The 18,044-nt window shown below is 44.4% G+C and overlaps 1 protein-coding gene across 1 annotated transcript in view; it reads right to left on the bottom strand.

The window, feature by feature from the left end:
- Positions 1-7,548, bottom strand: part of LOC118668255 (procyclic form-specific polypeptide B1-alpha-like) — a 163,370-nt gene extending 155,822 nt beyond the window's left edge. The window contains exons 1-2 of the mRNA XM_036332833.1: positions 7,392-7,548; positions 6,605-6,834 (exon numbers count right to left, since the gene is read on the bottom strand). Of these exons, the coding sequence (XP_036188726.1) occupies positions 6,605-6,823 (219 nt within the window). The 5' untranslated portion in view covers positions 6,824-6,834; positions 7,392-7,548. The remainder of the gene's footprint in view (positions 1-6,604; positions 6,835-7,391) is intronic.
- Between the last annotated feature and the right edge of the window lie 10,496 nt (positions 7,549-18,044).

Here is an 18,044-nt window from a genome sequence, read left to right as displayed (position 1 = left end):
ATGGTTGGGGGTCACCACAACATGAGGAACTGTATTAAAGGGCCGTGGCATTAGGAAGGTTGAGAACCACTGGCTTGGAGCCCCAACTCATTCTCCTTTTCAGGACCCTGGACCACGACAGTAATAACAATAAACACAATTATTATCATTATTAACAGTTACTGAGCAGTCAATCACTGTGAAGCACTGAATCAAGAACTTTATATGTTGTATCTCATTCAAGCCATACCTACAGTAACCGTTAAGTGGTAGGCACCATAATTATTCTTATTTTACAGACAAAACAAACTGAGGTTAAAAAAGGTTAGGTCCTTATCTGAGGGTAGCAGCCGGTGAAAGAGCCAAGATCAAATGCAGGTCTTTCTGATTTCACTCTTAATCAGAAAGCCAACACCCTTAATCACAAATGGCATCCTATCTGATGCAGGCAAGTCTCTGCTGCTGTGCTGGAAATCAGAGTTGTCCTGGCTAACACAATGCAAAAACAAAAGGGCTTCCATTATTTATCACGCCAGGAACAAACACCCAAGGGGTTAGGCATCAAAGTGAACTGTCTTGATTTTATCAATTGCCTTTTCTCCTCTACTTGCCACATGAGACTTTGCTGTCCTCCGCGTGCTGACAAACCCTATCCTACCTGGAACAGGAATTTTTCTCAGGATAAAACAAAAAAGAAGACTATCACTCCCCATAAGTTAGCAGCACTCAAGAGTGTTGCCAAAATTGCCGTTCTCATAGGGCTCACTGCAGTACGATGAGGAGCTCAGGGACCTCAACCTTTGTGCTTTGCAAGCTGTGTCTGCCCACCAGGAAAAATGGGGGGAGGGTTAACCCAAAGTTAAATTTGGCTCTTAAATATCCTCTCATAGAGCCTTTCAGGTGTAAATAAAGTCTTAAGTCCTAAGAGGATAGAAATGGAAAACATCAATAGGTTACACATTCACTCAACAAAAATTGACTGGACAAGTTTAGTGTTATACCAACAATAATGTCTTCATTGTCATCTACATACAATGATTACGTAGGATGTTAACACTGAGGGAAGTGGGGTAAAGGACATATGGGAAGTCTCTGTCTTATCTTGCATCTCTTCTATAAATCTAAAATTATTTCACAATAAAAGGCTTCTACAGATGTGCTGTACAGGCTGCGTAAGACATTCCCTACAGCATCCTCGGTACAACTGACAGGACAGCGTCACTGAGGGAATGCAGTTGAGGTGAGAACCTGGAGTCCTGTTCATCAATGAAGGACCATTGGTAGCAAAGGCACAGGGTCTCTCTGGTCCCAAACCACCAGAATAACACATCTTGCAAACCAGGGCTTAAACGAGAGCTAAACCAAAAAGAGAGGTTATTCATGATACCTCACATCTGGGCCATAAACACATGCTTAATACACATAAAAACATCATGGTAAATGGTATAGGAGGGGTGGGCAGTGAGTGTGTGTGTGTGTGTGTGTGTGTGTGTGTGTGTGTGAAACATACAGACAGACAGAGAGGAAGAAAATGAAAAAAATATATTAATGAATGAAGGTAAAGTAGAAAGGATCATTTACGTCACTCATCTGAGATCGGAGGAGGAACTCACATTTGTCTAAGTATCTTGGTAACATAAATGAAGTAGATACTGGGGTGCTGGTCCTCAACACAAGGAACTTATTTTCAACTTTTCCAAACAAAGTCTCAGAACTACCCACCTAAGAATTATTTCCCATAAGCAAAGAATTTCAGAAGGCTTTTAAGAGGCCCAGAAAGAATTAAATGTTTAAGGCCTACAGAAAATGCTGCAAGAAAGTTTTAATGAAGAATAAACCCAGGATTGAGAAGACTTCCCAGAATCTGAAGGTCTCTTATTCAGTGACCATTCAACCTTCACCTGTAAGACTAGAAGAAAAGAGTTTTGTCCAGTTTAGACAACCTCTTTTCAGATGTGAGGAAGGCATTCTTGAGGTAATGGGTGAGGAAATACCCCTGAGATCCCCCACGGGGTTATACACAGTCTTTGCTGTCATTGCAAGGACAGGAGACTGCTTTCGTAAGGGTTAAATATAAACCTGCCTTAAAGTGCAAAGGACGAACAAATGCTCGATTTCAGGTTTTCTCCAGTTGGTGGAATCACAGCATACTAGGTGTACCGGTTAATAACGTGGATTTTTTTCAACAGAGTTACACATATGTTGATATATATGTGATTTGATATGTATGCTATTTTGTATTGACAGCAAGCTTAAAAATTTCATATGTCAAATTTTCTGAAGGTGTTAACATCATCGATATTTTTACGCTTAAAAATGTCAAATTTTGTGCCAAGAAAAAAGAGCATTTGTGGGAAGTTTTAATTTATTACTTTATTTTGAAGAAAAGTGCTGCTGAAAGTTATCGTATACTTTGGGAAGCTTATGGTGAACATGCTCCATCTCAAGATACTTGTGAACACTGGTTTAAACTCTTTAAAAGTTATGATTTCGATGTGAAAGACAAAGAACATCCAGGTCAACCGAAAAAGTTTGAAGACCAACAATTACAAGCATTATTGGATGAAGATGCGTGTCAAACTCAAAAACAACTTGCAGAAAGATTAAACGTTGCTCAGCAAACAATTTCCGATTGTTTACAAGCAATGGGAAAGATTTTAAAGGAAGGAAAATGGGTGCCACATCAACTGAACGAAAGACAAATGGAAAATCGAAAAGTCATCAGTAAAATGTTGCTTCAACAGCACGAAAGTCTTTTTTGCATCGAATTGTGACTGGCAAAAAGTGGATTTATTCTGAGAATCCCAAACACACAAAATCATGGGTTGATCCAGGTCAACCATCAACATCGACTGCAAGGCCAAATCGCTTCGGAAAGAAGACAATGCTCTGCATTTGGTGGGATCAGGAAGGTGTGGTGTATTATGAGCTTCTAAAACCAGGTGAAACCATTAATACTGATCACTACCGATAACAAATAATCAATTTGATCCATGCTTTGATCATAAAACCACCAGAATGGGCCAGAAGACACAGCAAAGTAATTTTGCTTCATGATGACGCACCATCACACACTTCAAAACCAGTTAAAGACACGTTAAAAGATCTTGCCTGGGAAGTATTAACCCACCGGCCGTATTCACCAGACCTTGCTCCTTCAGATTATGTTCCGATCGATCGATGGCACACGCACTTTCTGAGCAGCACTTCAAAACATACGAAGAAATGGAAAATTGGGTCTCTGAATGGTCTGCCTCAAAACAAAAGTTCTATTGGGACGGTACCCACAAATTACCTAAAGATAGGGGAAATGCGTAGCTATCGATGGACATGACTTTGAATAAAGCACTTTTGATGTTTCTCTTGAAATTACCATGTTTTATTACAAAATCCACACTTTTAACCAGTACCGGTTAATAATGCGGATTGACCATTTACCAGTTAATAATGCAGATTTTGTAATCCCAAAAAAACACAATAATTTCAAGAGAAACATCAAAAGTGCTTTATTCAAAATCATATCCATCGCTAGCTACACATTTCCCACATCAACACTTTTAAAGCATTCAAACCAGCGTTCACAAGTATCCTGAGATGGAGCATATTCACCATAAGCTTCCCGAAGTATACAATAACTTTCAGCAGCACTTTTCTTCAAAATAAAGTAATGAATTAAAACTTCCCACAAATGCTTTTTTTGGCACGATATTCGACATTTTTAAGCGTAAAAATATCGATGATGTTAACACCTTCAGAAAATTTGACATATGAAATTTTGAAGCTTGCTGTCAATACAACAAAATAGCATACATATCAAATCGCATATATATCAACATATGTGTAACTCCATCCATTGAAAAAAATCTGCATTATTAACCGGTACACCTAGTACATAGCATGTGGCTGCTTTAATGTGTCTCTGGAGAGTACTTGCTAGAGAGGAATCGGGCATCGTTATTCTAGGAACAGAAAGTGCCAGTCACGTCACGAAACTCTGGCGTAAAAAAATCCCCTGATTGATCCAGTTTTCTAACCTTTCTTCCTATTTCAGAGACTTTCTGAAGACGTATGACCGTGAACCTGCGATTCAGGAGACAAGCGGATCGGGCACTAAGCTCTGATTTCTTTTCCAATAAGACAACTGGGATAAATTCATGAGAAAATAAATCATGGCCCCAAACCCGAGTCAGAAAAATTAAATAAATAAATCCCATTACTCCCCTGACACTTGCAGCAGGAAAGGGTGTTCATATCCACTGACATCCTATTTGCAGTACCCTGCTTGGGGAAGATTTAAGACAAATAATACAGTATTCAAAATTCATATTTTGTTTACTCTCACGAGTGAAAAGAACACATAATGGTTCAATACATCACATTCATGCATTACTGTGTTGAAATCCAATGGGGATAATCTCCCAACCTCACCCCAAACAGCTTGGTAAAAACCACATTTCACTTTATCCCAATTTGTCTCCCATTTACATTTCAGTAGAATAATTTGGTTAGACACCCAAAGGCCTCCCTCATAATGGAATCAGCAATTGCTAAAGAAAATCAATTTATAACCTGCCTTAGTATCCATCAAAGACAAAAAGAGTTATTAAAGTCTGAAACACAGTTACAGCCCTCAAACTCTGAGAAGAACCAGTAGGAGCATGCCAGAGACAAGCAAAGAAAGGGTTAAGCACAGCTGATTTCTGGGTTGAGAGAGGGATGCAAGATCATTTTGGAAGGCAAACACCTGGAGGGGAAAAAGTAGTATTTTGTTTCCACCTCAAGAAATTGCAGACAAACATAAAGCAAATCACATCAGTGGAATACTCAATTATCTGAACATGCTAATTAACGAACTGTAATCAACCGGCTTTCAGTCCTCTCTTCACCTGCTGTAATGTGTGTAGTGCATCGCCTTCCTTATTCCTCACAACCGGTAGAACATTAGACAGTCTGCATGGTGCATCCAAGGGAAACAAATAAGCACAGATTTTTGCTGATGGCAGGAATTTCTCACGCTCAGGGCATATGAACCAACATTACGGAAATGGCAGCGCTGGCTGTATATTTTAATTATTCCCCACACCTACTTTGCAAAGGAGACTTATAGTCCAATTAGGTAATATGATGCTCAGTTATGGTTATTTCCGAAAACTAAGCACAGACAGTCACTTAAAGTAGTAAATATGCAGTCATGACAGAATTAAATATTCATGAAATCAGGAGCGGCTGGGAAAGCTGAGGATATTAGAATATTAAAATTCATCATAGCTTTTACAATGTAAATCTTGTATGCATTTGTAAGGCACCCGGTCAGGTCTAGAATGTGTTGAAATTCCAGTTTCTTGGTAGACTGCCATTAAAATTACAATATTGATTTTGGTAGATAAACAAACATCTCAATCCTTAGCTCAGTTTCAATTCGCAGAACAATTTTGAACATTTGCAAATACCAACTTGTTAAGTGAGCCTGTCTCCAAATACAGAACAACAACATTCGATGTGATCCCAATGCTTTTCAGATCTTTGTTGAGTCCACCAGTACCTCTCTTAGAAGAACCAGTAGACCAAGACACTCTCCAACTAGGGACATCTCCTGACATGCAGTTCTTTCCTAGGTGGGAGAAGCGACTATGTTCTTATCCACTCCCTTAAGTGAGCAAAAGGGAGAAAGTCTATTGACCGACCCTTCTTTGGTTCCAATATTCTGATTTGTTGAACCAACTTTTCCCCAACCTTAGCAGCACGTTTCAAAATGTATCAACAAACACATGTGTACACTTTATACAGATACAACTAAACACTAGCTCCCACAAACAGAACTCCGAGTTTGTATGGAGAAGCAAGACTGTACTTGGACACAAAGCTGTCACAGATACACTCTAATCACGTTACCAAAACATTCTTTTCTGTGCCATTGCATCTACTTGACAATTTTCTCAAGCGGAGAAGCACCAGCACCAGAGAATGGCATCTGAACCATTTCTTACTGGGATCCAGTTCCCTGGAGAACTCTCTCTCCACAGGAAGTAGTAGCTGTCCCCAGGTCTACGATGACACAGCAGGGCTCACCTGCTGCCAGGCACTGGGTCCCCACCCTCCTAGGTAGGAGGGTGCCGGGCGAGGAGTTTAGAGCTGGGTTAAGCAGTGATCTGCATTCTACAAAGGAGCCAAACTTTGCTCCCATTGTTGTCATCTTTAGGTTGATGTCACCTTCCTCGGAGGAGTCTCAGAAGCCACTTGGCAACTCCTGAAGACATGTGTTTCCCCCTGACCTAGATCATCCAAATTAGCTTGGTCTCCTGTGCGGAAGCCAAGGTCTCCGGGCACTGCCCTCCCGAGGTGTGGGCTCTGCCCTGGCAACGCATCGCACGAACCAGAAGACTTTTCTCTGCACAGACCGCTCAATAGGGAAACCGGGCAGACTTCGGCTCACGCCTTCCAGTTCAGAAAGTCACTACTGCCCAACGATTCCCTTCAATCGCACGCCTTCCCCACCGCTGCAGCCCCCACCACCACACAACCGAGGGGAGGGGGCGGGGGAAGCGGCGGGTTTAAAGTGACAGCCGCTCCTCGAGCTCCTTGGTTTTGTTCAAAAGGTGTCACAGCGCCAACACTGTGGACCTACCTTGCTCTCCCCTTTCTCGCCGCGGGGTCTCGCCTCCGGATCGTCGCCGTCCTCGGGTCCCGCACTCTCGCCGGGCAGTTCATCCTGAGCCAGCGGCTGCGGCTGGGGCTGGGGCTGGAGCTGGGGCGGCGGTGGCGGCGCCTGGCAGGCTCCGCCAGCCCCCTGGGGCCGGGGGATGGGCTCCGGGCGCGGAGAAACTCCCTCCACATCCATCTCCATCTTCCCATTCACTGGAGGGCAAGACAAAAGCCGAGCGGAGACTTGGCAGCGGCGCGCGGCGGCTCCTCAGCTGCCCGCGGCACGCATGGCTCGCCGAGGAGGGGCCGCCTCCCGCGCGCCCTCCTGCTGCCGCCCTGCGCCCGCGCTCCCCGCCGCTCCGCTCGCCGGCTCGGCTCCGGCTCTGGCTCTGGCGGCGCCGGGGCGGTGGAGCGCGAGCGCGGGCGGCCGCGTGTCCTTGGCGCGGTGGCCTTCAGGCGCCCCCGGCAGCCCCGCTAAGCAGAGCGCATCCGGCGGCGGCGGCAGCGGCGGCGACGCCTCCCAGCCGCGCGCCCAGCCCGGGGGCGCTCGGGGACTTGCTCTCCGGTCTGGCCTCCCGGTCCTCGTCGCGCTCCCGTCTCTCTCCGGGGGCCCCTCGGCGCTTCCCCTCCCCTCCCACCTTCTGAACAAAGTTACGGGAAGAGCAAACCGGAGGGCCGGCTGGGGCCGGGCGAAACGGACAGCGAGAGGGAACGTCAGGTGCGAGTGCCATCCACCGGCCCCGCCCGCGGGCCGGGCGCGGGTCCCTCACCTTTGGCCTCTCCCCGACGCTAAGGAGCCGAGGACAGGAGGCTGCTCCGACCTGTGCGAGGCGGCGGCGAGGAGTGGAAGAAGAGCATACGGGGGGCTGGTGACTGGTGCGCCCACCCCCCGCCGCGGGCGACCCCCACCTCCACTCTGCGCGGGTCTGTCTCCCTCCCTCCCTCCCTCCCTCCCTCCCGCGGCCGAGCGGGTGTCGGGTCAGCCCCTCCGGTGCGCGCGGGTGGGATCTGAGCTCCGCTGCCGGCCGCGCGCCTCGCAGCCCCGCACCAGCCCCGGAGGGAAGGGGAGCCGGCCGTCAATTCCCGGCAGGAAATCGACCTCCCTCCCCTCCGGCCCCAGCGCGGGCTGGAAGCGGGAAGGGGTGGGGCCCCGCGTGGATGGCGTGGACGCGAGGCTCGCAGCGCGCCCGAGTTGGGCGTCAAGGTTGGCAGTGGAGGGTCGATGGGGGAGGCGGAGGGAAAAGCGAGAAGTCACTGCCAGGCGTTGACTGCCATGTACCCCGGGGTGGGCGCCAGCTGGGCGCCGCGGCTCCCGAGGGGCCAGCTCTCCGGGGCGGGGAGGCCGCCCTCGGCAGGCCAGGTCTCCAGGAGGCTCCCGAGGTGACCCCAGGCCGGGCGGTGAGCCGCGTCTATGAATCCAGACAGATATAGTGATGACAGAGGGAGACTTGGACATTCTGAAATTGGGGTTCACCGACAGTCAGGTGATTGGGATGACTTCTAAATTTAACACCACTTGGTCCTGGGAGTCGCTTCCAACTTCAGGGGAACTGTTACTGCAACTCCGCCTGTCCAGCAGCCACGGAGAGGAAGAGCGGGTTATTGAGAACCTGTTCAATATTAAATAAAGCCTATTGTTCTGGGCTTTGACTTCCATAATGCCCCCAAATGGATCAGGAGATAAATAAATGAATAACTCATGCATCCCCCCTGCCCCCCCTCCAGCACACAATGTATCACAGATAACACTTGCCTAATGAAACTAGAAAATGGCATTATTCATCTCGTGCCTGCTTTGCGTGAACGTACAACTTTTACACATCAAGACACACTGCCCCCAATAAACGCAGTCACACAAGAACACATCATTAGGTCTTGTCCTTCAATGCAATCTCTTAATCTCTCACTCTGCCTGTATGACAGAAATTAATTGCCACTTTAATTTAATCAGCATAGACAGCCAATCTGGATAATGCAATGTGAACATGCTTTTAGAAAGAAAAAAGTTTGGGGACAGAATTACTCCGTCGCTTTTTCTTCAAAATTTCTACAAAACTAGACTCCAAGCTCATTGTCAAAGTCTACACTTTTAAAATATTACTATGACCCTTTATGTTTATGCAGTAATGTACCAGCCAGAAAACAGATAATAGAGGTAGGTGCCTTTAAAGAAGTTACTTAACCTCTAGTTCCTCCTCAGTGCATTGTACTAAATCAATTCTTATAGTATTTTTATAATGGTAAATTAGATTATCTGAATAAAGGGCTTAGCAAAGTACCCTAGTGCATAGTGAGTACTCGACAGTCACTGCCTGAAAACAGTAAGATAGTACAGATTCACAAGAGCACGCATCTGAGGACCTGGATTTAGGAAAAAGAAATTGCCAGCTTAATTAATCGTTTTATATAAATTATTCTAAAAGATACTTGGCATCTTCAAAGAATGAAGCTTCTTCTGAAGGCAGAAAGAAAGTCAATAGTGTTTTGTGCAATAAAGTTTTGTATTTGACAGATTTTCTTTCTACAGTGTAGGAATAAAAATCACATGTCAGTTTCCACAGGAGCTGGAGCAGCTGACTGGTAAGTTACCATTCTTCCATGCTTTTTACTTCCAAAATGTGTTTGTGAATTTAAGGCTTAAATGAAGTTTAAATCAAAATAAAGATGCAATACTTCAGCTATATTTGTTCTAAATTTAGGCATGTGCTTGTAAAGATTCCCATTGTTAAATGCAAATATTTTTTTCCTTTCTCTGCCCTTCTATTTTTTTGGGGACACTGAATTTTTTTTGCATCTGCCATAAGTAAATATGGGCTCAGAAAATATATTACATTTCAAAACTGTTGATTGCACCTAATTATGCATGCAAATTGCTACTTCAAGCATGCAGACAGCTTGCAACATTTTCAAAATTTTGCCCCAGTAGTCATTTGAGGTATTTGTGTTGCTAGTTTGCTTTTGCCTTAAATCACTTCATTTCCCAATTAGCTTTCAATTAATGACAAGTCTGTGAATAATTTTGACCTTTTGATGTCCGTGGTTTAGGTGATTCCAATGAACAAATCAGCACTTTCAAGAAAATCACCCTGCTCATTGCTCATACCAGACCATTTGATTTGTTGAGTCATTGAGATGAGCGTTTACACAAAGGTGTCCTGGAAGAGTCATCTAACTCAAAATATGGTCAATGGACCAATAAGCATCACAACACTTTATTGTAGAAATAGTCTCGGGCCTCACCCCAGACTTAATTCCTCAGAGTCTGCATTTTAACAAGGGCTGCAAGTGCTTTCTATCACATTCGAGCTTGAGAAGCACTGCTCTGTCCCATCACATAGTTGGCCTATATTTGGGACTGTTCTCCTAAAATAAATACTCAGAGGGACTTATTTGGAAAATACAGTCTTAGAAACTTTGTGTGTGTGTGTGTGTGTGTGTGTGTGTGTGTGTGTGTGTGTGTGTGTGTGTGAAGACATTAATTAAAGTCCCTCTCCATCACCCCACCACCTCAGGATCTTAGTGTTGCATAATGAAATCTTACATAAATTAAGAATGCATCTGTGTTGGAATCTATGTAATGAATGAAAAGCATACAGTTTTCAAAAAATCAAAAGGCTTTAAACTAAAAATGGAACAGTGCTTTATCTTGAATAATAACTTTTATGCTGGGATTTTTGATACCTTCTGTGACAATGCAAGCAGAAACTGCCAAGTTTGTGTCTGTGTAATGACAAATCTAATAAACCTTCAATTATTTGGCATAAGTATAGCCTCAATTATATGACCTAATATTTTTAGGAACTAGCAGAACTTACTACTTTTGAAGAATTTCTGGAAAACACATATACATAGATTGATAAATTATTACTTTAAAAAGTTATCTATCTAGTACAGTGGTTCTCAACCTTGGAATCACCTGGGAATCTTTTTTAAAATCCTGATTTCTGGGCCTCATCTTCCGGAAATTCTGTTTCTTTGTTATGGAGTGGGGCCACAACATTAGTAACAAAGAAACAGAATTTCTGGAGGCTGAGGCCCAGAAATCAGGATTTTAAAAATATTCCCAGGTGATTCTAATGTGCAGCCAAGGTTGAGAACCACTAATCTAATAGCAGTTCTCACCTTAAATGTATAAGAACTCACCTGGGGAATGGTGAGGAAATGCAGGTTGGGCCTGAGTCCCTGCATTTCTAACTAACAGACTTCCAGGTGAAGCCAATGCTTCTGGTCCTCAGATTTCATAAACTTGCTTTATCACCGTCAATGGTTCTCAAGTAGCAATCACTTGGGGAGCTTTTAAAAATCTTTAATGCCCAGACTGCACCTCAGGCAAATTAAATCCAAATCTCTGCAGGGGAGATCCAGGCATCAGTAGTTTTGAAACCTCTCCAGGTGATTACTCTGTGGAGCCAAGATTGGGGAATAGTGCTGCACATCATTGATTCCCCAAGTGTGGTCCTCAGGACAGCATCAGCAGCTTCACCTGGGAGCCAGGTATGAATGCTGACTGTCAGGCCCAACCCAGACCTACCGAATCCATAGCTGCAGTCTGAGATCTCCAGGTGATACGAATACACATTTAAAGATTGAGAAGCATAGCTCTGGGTTATCCTCATGAGATGGGGAGGTGGCACCCAACCAGCAGCCACCTGGCCCTAACCCCTGCACCTCTTGGCTTTCTACCCATCTACACACATGCTGAGAGGTTCTACAAACCCTTGTGGATAAAGTTCCAATTGATAAGAGGAATCTACATGCATCCCTAGCTCTATTTTAATACCTACGTGGTTAGCAGCACTGTCTGATAGAACTTTCTCCAATGATGGGAATATCCTATGTCTGAGTTTTTCTGTTAGTAGCCACTAGCCACATGTGGCTATTGAACACATGAATCATGGCGATGTGACTGAGAAACTTTTCATTTTAGTTCATGTTAACTGATGTAAATGTAAGTAGCTTCATGTGGTTATTGGTTCCCTTGTTGGACAGAGCAGCTCCAGAATCATGCTCCTTCCTGTTGCTCAACCCTCATTCGAGTTTCCAGGCTGAACACCTCCCACTCAGTTTCTGTGTGTATTAATCCCCAGTGAGGGCATTGGGACGAAAAACATCTGCCATGCCATTTCATTTACATAATAAGCAACATCGTGCTTATTATTTTGAATGAGAGGAGTTTCACTTGAATTAAATACCACCAAAAGTTGTCAAAACCTTTTTCATAGCATTCATAATCAAGTAGCTTTAATTTTACAGACTTCTCAGACGTCACACACAAGGGGTATGTTTGGAACTGTCTTAACAAGAGACAAAAGACTACAAATGAATTCTGGGTAGAAGACAAAAAGACAGCTCCTTCCCCAGCATCTTATTGATGCACAATGGAAAGTTGAATAAGTTAAGTGTGTATCTATGTGGAAAATAAATATCAAAACTTGAAGATTCCTCTCAAAATGGAAGATGAGATACAAAACAAAGGAGGGATCAAGGAGTTAAGATGCCAGAAGATAGCAAATAAAATTCAAAATAAAAAAATGTACTCAGTAATTGCCTTGGAAGAAAATTGATCTGTGGAGCCAATGGAATGGGATAGGAAATGTTAGGATGAGTAGGATGGGATGGGATGGGATAGGATATGTTGGGATGGATGGGATGGGGTGGGGTGGGATAGGATATGTTGGGAGGGGTGGGATAGGATATGTTGGGATGAGTGGGATGGGGTGGGATAGGATATGTTGGGAGGGGTGGGATAGGATATGTTGGGATGAGTGGGACGGGGTGGGATAGGATATGTTGGGAGGGATGGGATGGGGTGGGATAGGATATGTTGGGATGAGTGGGATGGGATGGGATGGGATGGGATAGGATAGGATATGTTGGGATGGATGGGGTGGGGTGGGATAGGATATGTTGGGATGGATGGGGTGGGGTGGTATAGGATATGTTGGGATGGATGGGTGGGATGGGGTGGGATAGGATATGTTGGGATGGATGGGTGGGATGGGGTGGGATAGGATATGTTGGGATGAGTGGGACGGGGTGGGATAGGATATGTTGGGAGGGGTGGGAGGGGGTGGGATGGGATATGTTGGGATGGATGGGTGGGATGGGGTGGGATAGGATATGTTGGGATGAGTGGGATGGGATGGGATGGGATAGGATATGTTGGGATGGGTGGGATGGGGTGGGATAGGAAATGGCGGGATGGGTGGGATGGGGTGGGATAGGATATGTTGGGATGGATGGGTGGGATGGGGTAGGATAGGATATGTTGGGATTGGTGGGATGGGGTGGGATAGGATATGTTGGGATGGATGGGTAGGATGGGGTGGAATAGGATATGTTGGGATGGGTGGGATGGGGTGGGATAGGATATGGTAGGATGGGATGGATAAGATGAGATGAAATGGGATGGGTGGGAAAGGAAGGGATGAGAGGGGAGGGGATGGAATGAAACAAAAAATACTAATAATTTAAAGACAGGCGCCAGCCCCCTTGAGTCTTCCCTTCTCTGGGATGGGAACAACAGCAACCATGATTGCAATAGCAGAGCTACCATACATTATCTCCTGCATTACTCCCAACAACCCTGCGAGGTGCGAATGATCAGGAAAGAGATTATTTGAGGGACATTGTTTAACAGATACACCTCAGAATAAAAATAAGCGAATTTCTGCTTGAGAGGGAAGAGGACAGTGTTAAAATAGAATCAGCCATTTTCTTTGATTGAAAGAGATGTGTGTCATTTCTAAGCTGAATTAACCACAACCTGTCTTAGGAAAGGAGGCTACCCCCAGGGAAATATTTCTGCAGGGCCGGTGCCTTGCCCAGCTGCTGCTGATCTGCGACTGTGTGAGACAAGATTGTGCCCACAAAGAAATGTGTAGCTAAGGGAAACAGCCTCGCTTCTGAGGATGGTCACTTCATAGCAACAGAAGCCAATAAATAGACTGCCTTTGTTGTCCTCGGGAAAGAAACTCCAAGGGACTTCAGACAATACAGTTTCAGGGTTGTGAGCTCAAAGGCCATTCAGAACTCATCCTGACTCTCATGCAGGCATCTTAAGACCCTCTTACCCATGCTCTCCTTTTCTTCAGAAAGTGAGGGCAAGTTTTTTCATAATCCACATGAACTCATCTCAGAAGGCAGGGGGCAAAGTGACCAGGAAAGAAGAAGAAAAGATTTACTTCCCTGGGGGATGGACAAAAAAGGCAGAACCCAGTTCTATGTTTATATAACCTTGCTGATCTCATGTCTAACAACATAGCTTATTAGTTAAGCCACAAGCCCTAACTGTTGTTCTAGGCCAGTGATGGCGAACCTATGACACGCGTGTCAGAGGTGACAAGCGAACTCATCTTTTTGGTTGATTTTTCTTTGTTAAATGGCATTTAAATATGTAAAATAAACATCAAAAATATAAGTCTTTGTTTTACTATGGTTGCAAATATCAAAAAATTTCTATATGTGACATGGCACCAGAGTTAAGTTAGGGTTTTTCAAAATGCTGACACGCCGAGCTCAAAAGGTTCGCCATCACTGCTCTAGGCAATATTTGAAGGACTCGCCTGTGGGGCGCGGCTACAGTGTTTTGGCCAGGTTCAAGCCTCGGACTAATGAAAGGACAGGGTCCTCTCATTGCAATGTGCAAGTCCCAGCTGGAAGGGCAGGGCCCTCCCAGCACAGTCATAGCCAACAGCTAGAGGTGTAAGCTTGAACCTATGGTCCGAACACGTGGCCCCACATGCCTTGTGATAGAGTTCGGGTACATGTAGTTGAGTGAGGTTGAAACTCACGAGAATGCTGTAAACAACACGATCACACCCCTACTTTGCCTCGTGGCATCTGCTATAAAATAAAGACACGGCTTGTGGGTGCTGGCGCTGTCTCCTCATCAGGGAGCAGCATCCCACCGAGACCCAGCGTTCATTCTCTTGTCTGTCTTTTCTCAATCCTTTCACCCCCCCACTCAGGATCACCTTTGGCAGTAACACTCGCCCACCCTTCACTTGTTCAAATATACCCATGATTCGTAGCCAAAGTTATAGGTGTAGTTTACAGACACAGGATTCCCAGGGCTTCTGAACTTTACCTTCTGTGGCACCTGAAAATATTCCAGGACCCTGCAGTTTCACAAGCAGCCCCATTCTGCCCTGACAATATTGGAGCAATTCTGCCTAGTGGCTTCCTGAATCTTGTACAGAATGCCAGATTTGCTGAGCTGGTTGTAGACTTGAACGGTGCCCAAACATCACCTTTATTACTGATAAAAGTCTAGGTTGGAGGAAGTAGCTTGTATCGGTAGGCAAATGGTCTTCCGATTTTATTTTCTTATTTCAGAGAGGAAGAGAAAGAGGGAGAAAGAGATAGAAGCATCAATGATGAGAATCATTGATCAGCTGCCTCATGCACACCCCACACTGGGAATGGAGCCCGCAAATTGAGCATGTGCCCTGACTGGGAATCAAACCGTGACCTCCTGGTTCATAGGTCGATACTCAACCACTGAGCCATGCCAGCCTGCTGGGGTCCAACCCCAGCAGGTCCAGGGGTCCCCAAAGGTGTGGATGGAGTCGGCGAAGAAGGAATGACATGGAGACAGCATTCAGTTGATCAGCAGCCTAGCCAGGATCTCTAGCCAGGATCTCTAGCCAAGTTCTGGTCTGGATCTCCAGCGAAGTTCTTCTGTCTCTAGGTTCTGTGTAGGTTCTGTCTTCTTGGTTCTGTCTTCTAAGTTCTGTGTGTAGGTTCTGTCTTCTAAGTTCTGACTTGTTACATCTGTATTTATACCAGTTGATTCCAATCCTATCAATCTCTATTCCAAAGGTTAGGGCGTTTCTTATCTCCATTCCAGGGAGTAAAGATTATGTAGCTTAAGCATGATTGTTCATAGTTAAAGTGATTAATTACCCGCCTGGCACTTAGTTAAGAGGTTTTATTCCCTCCCTAACTTCAGGGGGAAATCCCTACCTGGGGAAACAACCTTTCTCAGAGACCTTGGTTAAAACACATAGTGCCAAGAAGGTGAGCAAACATATTAAGAACAGTATGCCATATATGCCAGGTCCCTTGAAACAGCAAGGATGGACCGGCTCCCGGCACCAGCTGGGCTGGTCTTCCTATTTTTGAACACCTGGATCAGGCACACAGATCCACTCAGTCACAGCCCCATGGGGCTGTTGCAGCTTTGCCTGCATGCACCCTACAGGCAATTAGCTCCCACAGGGTACAAGCAAGAGGCCAGGAAGCTCAGTTCATTTTCCCCAAATTCACTAGGCCGGTAAGACACCCCTCCTGGGGAGAGGGAAAGAGTAGAAAGATGCCAAAAGTGTAATGTTACTTGAACTTGCTACTCATGGAAAGAAACGTTTATCAGACGTTTTTGGGGAAAAGTGTTAATCCCCCCAAATGAATTCTACTTCAACATCAGCAGATGCCATGTCCCTCGTCTCAATGCCTCTCACTGCCTGGCTCCCCCTTCGGAGCATTCCATTTCCTGCCTCTTGTATCTGCTCATTGGTCCTGTGTGGTCACCAGGTCACCATCAGCTCTACTGGCCACACTCCCCTCAACTGTAGAACTAACTTGTTGGGTCTTAGACGGGGTCAGTGAATTAACATCCCTCCTACAAAGCTGTCAAGAATTAAACTCCTGACCTGGCTCTCGTTAGCATCATACTTGTATCACCTGAGCCAACCTGAAATTGTACAGAGGTGTGAGGCTTGGAGAGGGGAAGCCTTTTATCTTACAAATGCCTAATAAATATTGCATTTTCATAATTTGGCTTTTTAAACCAGAAATTACCTTTCATCCCCTCATATAGTATATTTTAGAAGACCCACGTAATGCAGTGCCACACATGGTGGGAACTAAATAAATGTTTGAGGATGAATATTAAAAACCTTTTACGGGAAGGCTTAGAAATGACTTTGCATCTCATCTTGGAAAGTAAAACAAGAATAGGCTATTTGGGCCATGTCTAAAAGCAGCCATCTTTCCGCAGGATTATGTGGAATTACAGTGTGAGGGGGGAAGAAGCAGAGAAAAGTAAGAAATGTTAAATACCCCTGTTTTGTCCATTCTGGATGAATAGGATTTTTCTATCAGATATGAGAAATTGTAGCTCTGATATCTAGCTGCAGCCTCCTTGATCTGCTGATTACATTGTTTTGATTTGCTTTTGTGGGAAAGCATTTTTGCTTAAAAAAAAAAAAAAAGTACAGACTTTTCCCTTCCTATCTAGCAGTATAGGATAGCTTTGTGCCATGCAGCATTTGAAGACTCGGTTTTTAAAATTACTAATCTGTGTCAATTCCTATTTCAATAGCCATTTCTCTTAATTCAGGATCTAATTTCTTGTGTACATTTCCACACACCATTTTTTTTTGTATGACGTGGGGTGAATGGGGGAAAAACACAGCTTTTTAATTTGTTTAAAACAGACCTTCTGCCTGTTCCATTTTGTGCTCTTAACCAATTAAAGAAGCCAATGACATTTTCAGTTTCTTTTTTTCTTTTTTTTTTAAAGAACAGGCTATTTGGAAACAAGGTTTTCACCATGAATTACAGTGATCACCTTTGCATCAGTTTTACTGAACTGCTGTACGAAGACAAATAACTGTACCTTTGCACAAGTATGTTTTCTGAGTTTCTGTCTCCTTTTTTCTGAATTGAAGAACCTATAATTCCTTTCAGCTCCAAGACGCTGAGATAACAACATTATAGCTATTTTCTGACCAGTTAAGTGCACACTGAAAGGATTCAATAATCAAGTGAGGGTAGGAAACCCTGTAGTTTGTAATGGCATGCTTTCATTTTCATCTATTAAACAGCAAATCTCTTCTCCTATTTCTAGATATGGCCTTTGGTCTCCCGTTCATTGTGTCCTTTACCTGTACACTTTGCTTTCCATTTTGGAGCCAGAATATAAGCAACACGTGCAACTGCAGTAATAATTTGACAAGACATTTTGGAAAACCAGGAATTTAAATGTAAATATGAAAGATACAATCCACAGAGACATGATAAACATAATAAATGAGTTCATAGGGAGTACCAGAGCATGTGGGTCATGAGTGGCAAAATTCACCCAGATATATTTCTAAAGAAAAGAGAGGGACCACTATAGTGGGGAAAGTGACAATTCAGTGGGTGATACATACCTTTTTAATATAGTAGTTCTCTCGTGTCACTTAAGAATATCATAGATGCTTAGAAATTAAGGCATATGTAAATACCAGCTGTTGACTTCCCTCAGCATGAGGACTCCCAGCCCTCTGCTCTATTGACCCTATTGTGTTATGTGTCACTTGTCACTTCCCCACGGCTGAAGCAATGCCTGTTTCCACTCTTGATCTCAGCTGGCCTTCTGTCCTGTATTTCACTTCAAGCTCCTCAAGAAAGCTACTCAGACTTGTTTTCCTCCT

This window comes from Myotis myotis, unplaced genomic scaffold, assembly GCF_014108235.1.
Source record: "Myotis myotis isolate mMyoMyo1 unplaced genomic scaffold, mMyoMyo1.p scaffold_m19_p_13, whole genome shotgun sequence".
In the NCBI taxonomy this organism is placed as follows: Eukaryota; Metazoa; Chordata; class Mammalia; order Chiroptera; family Vespertilionidae; genus Myotis; species Myotis myotis.
This window is presented reverse-complemented; position numbering and strand designations above follow the sequence as displayed.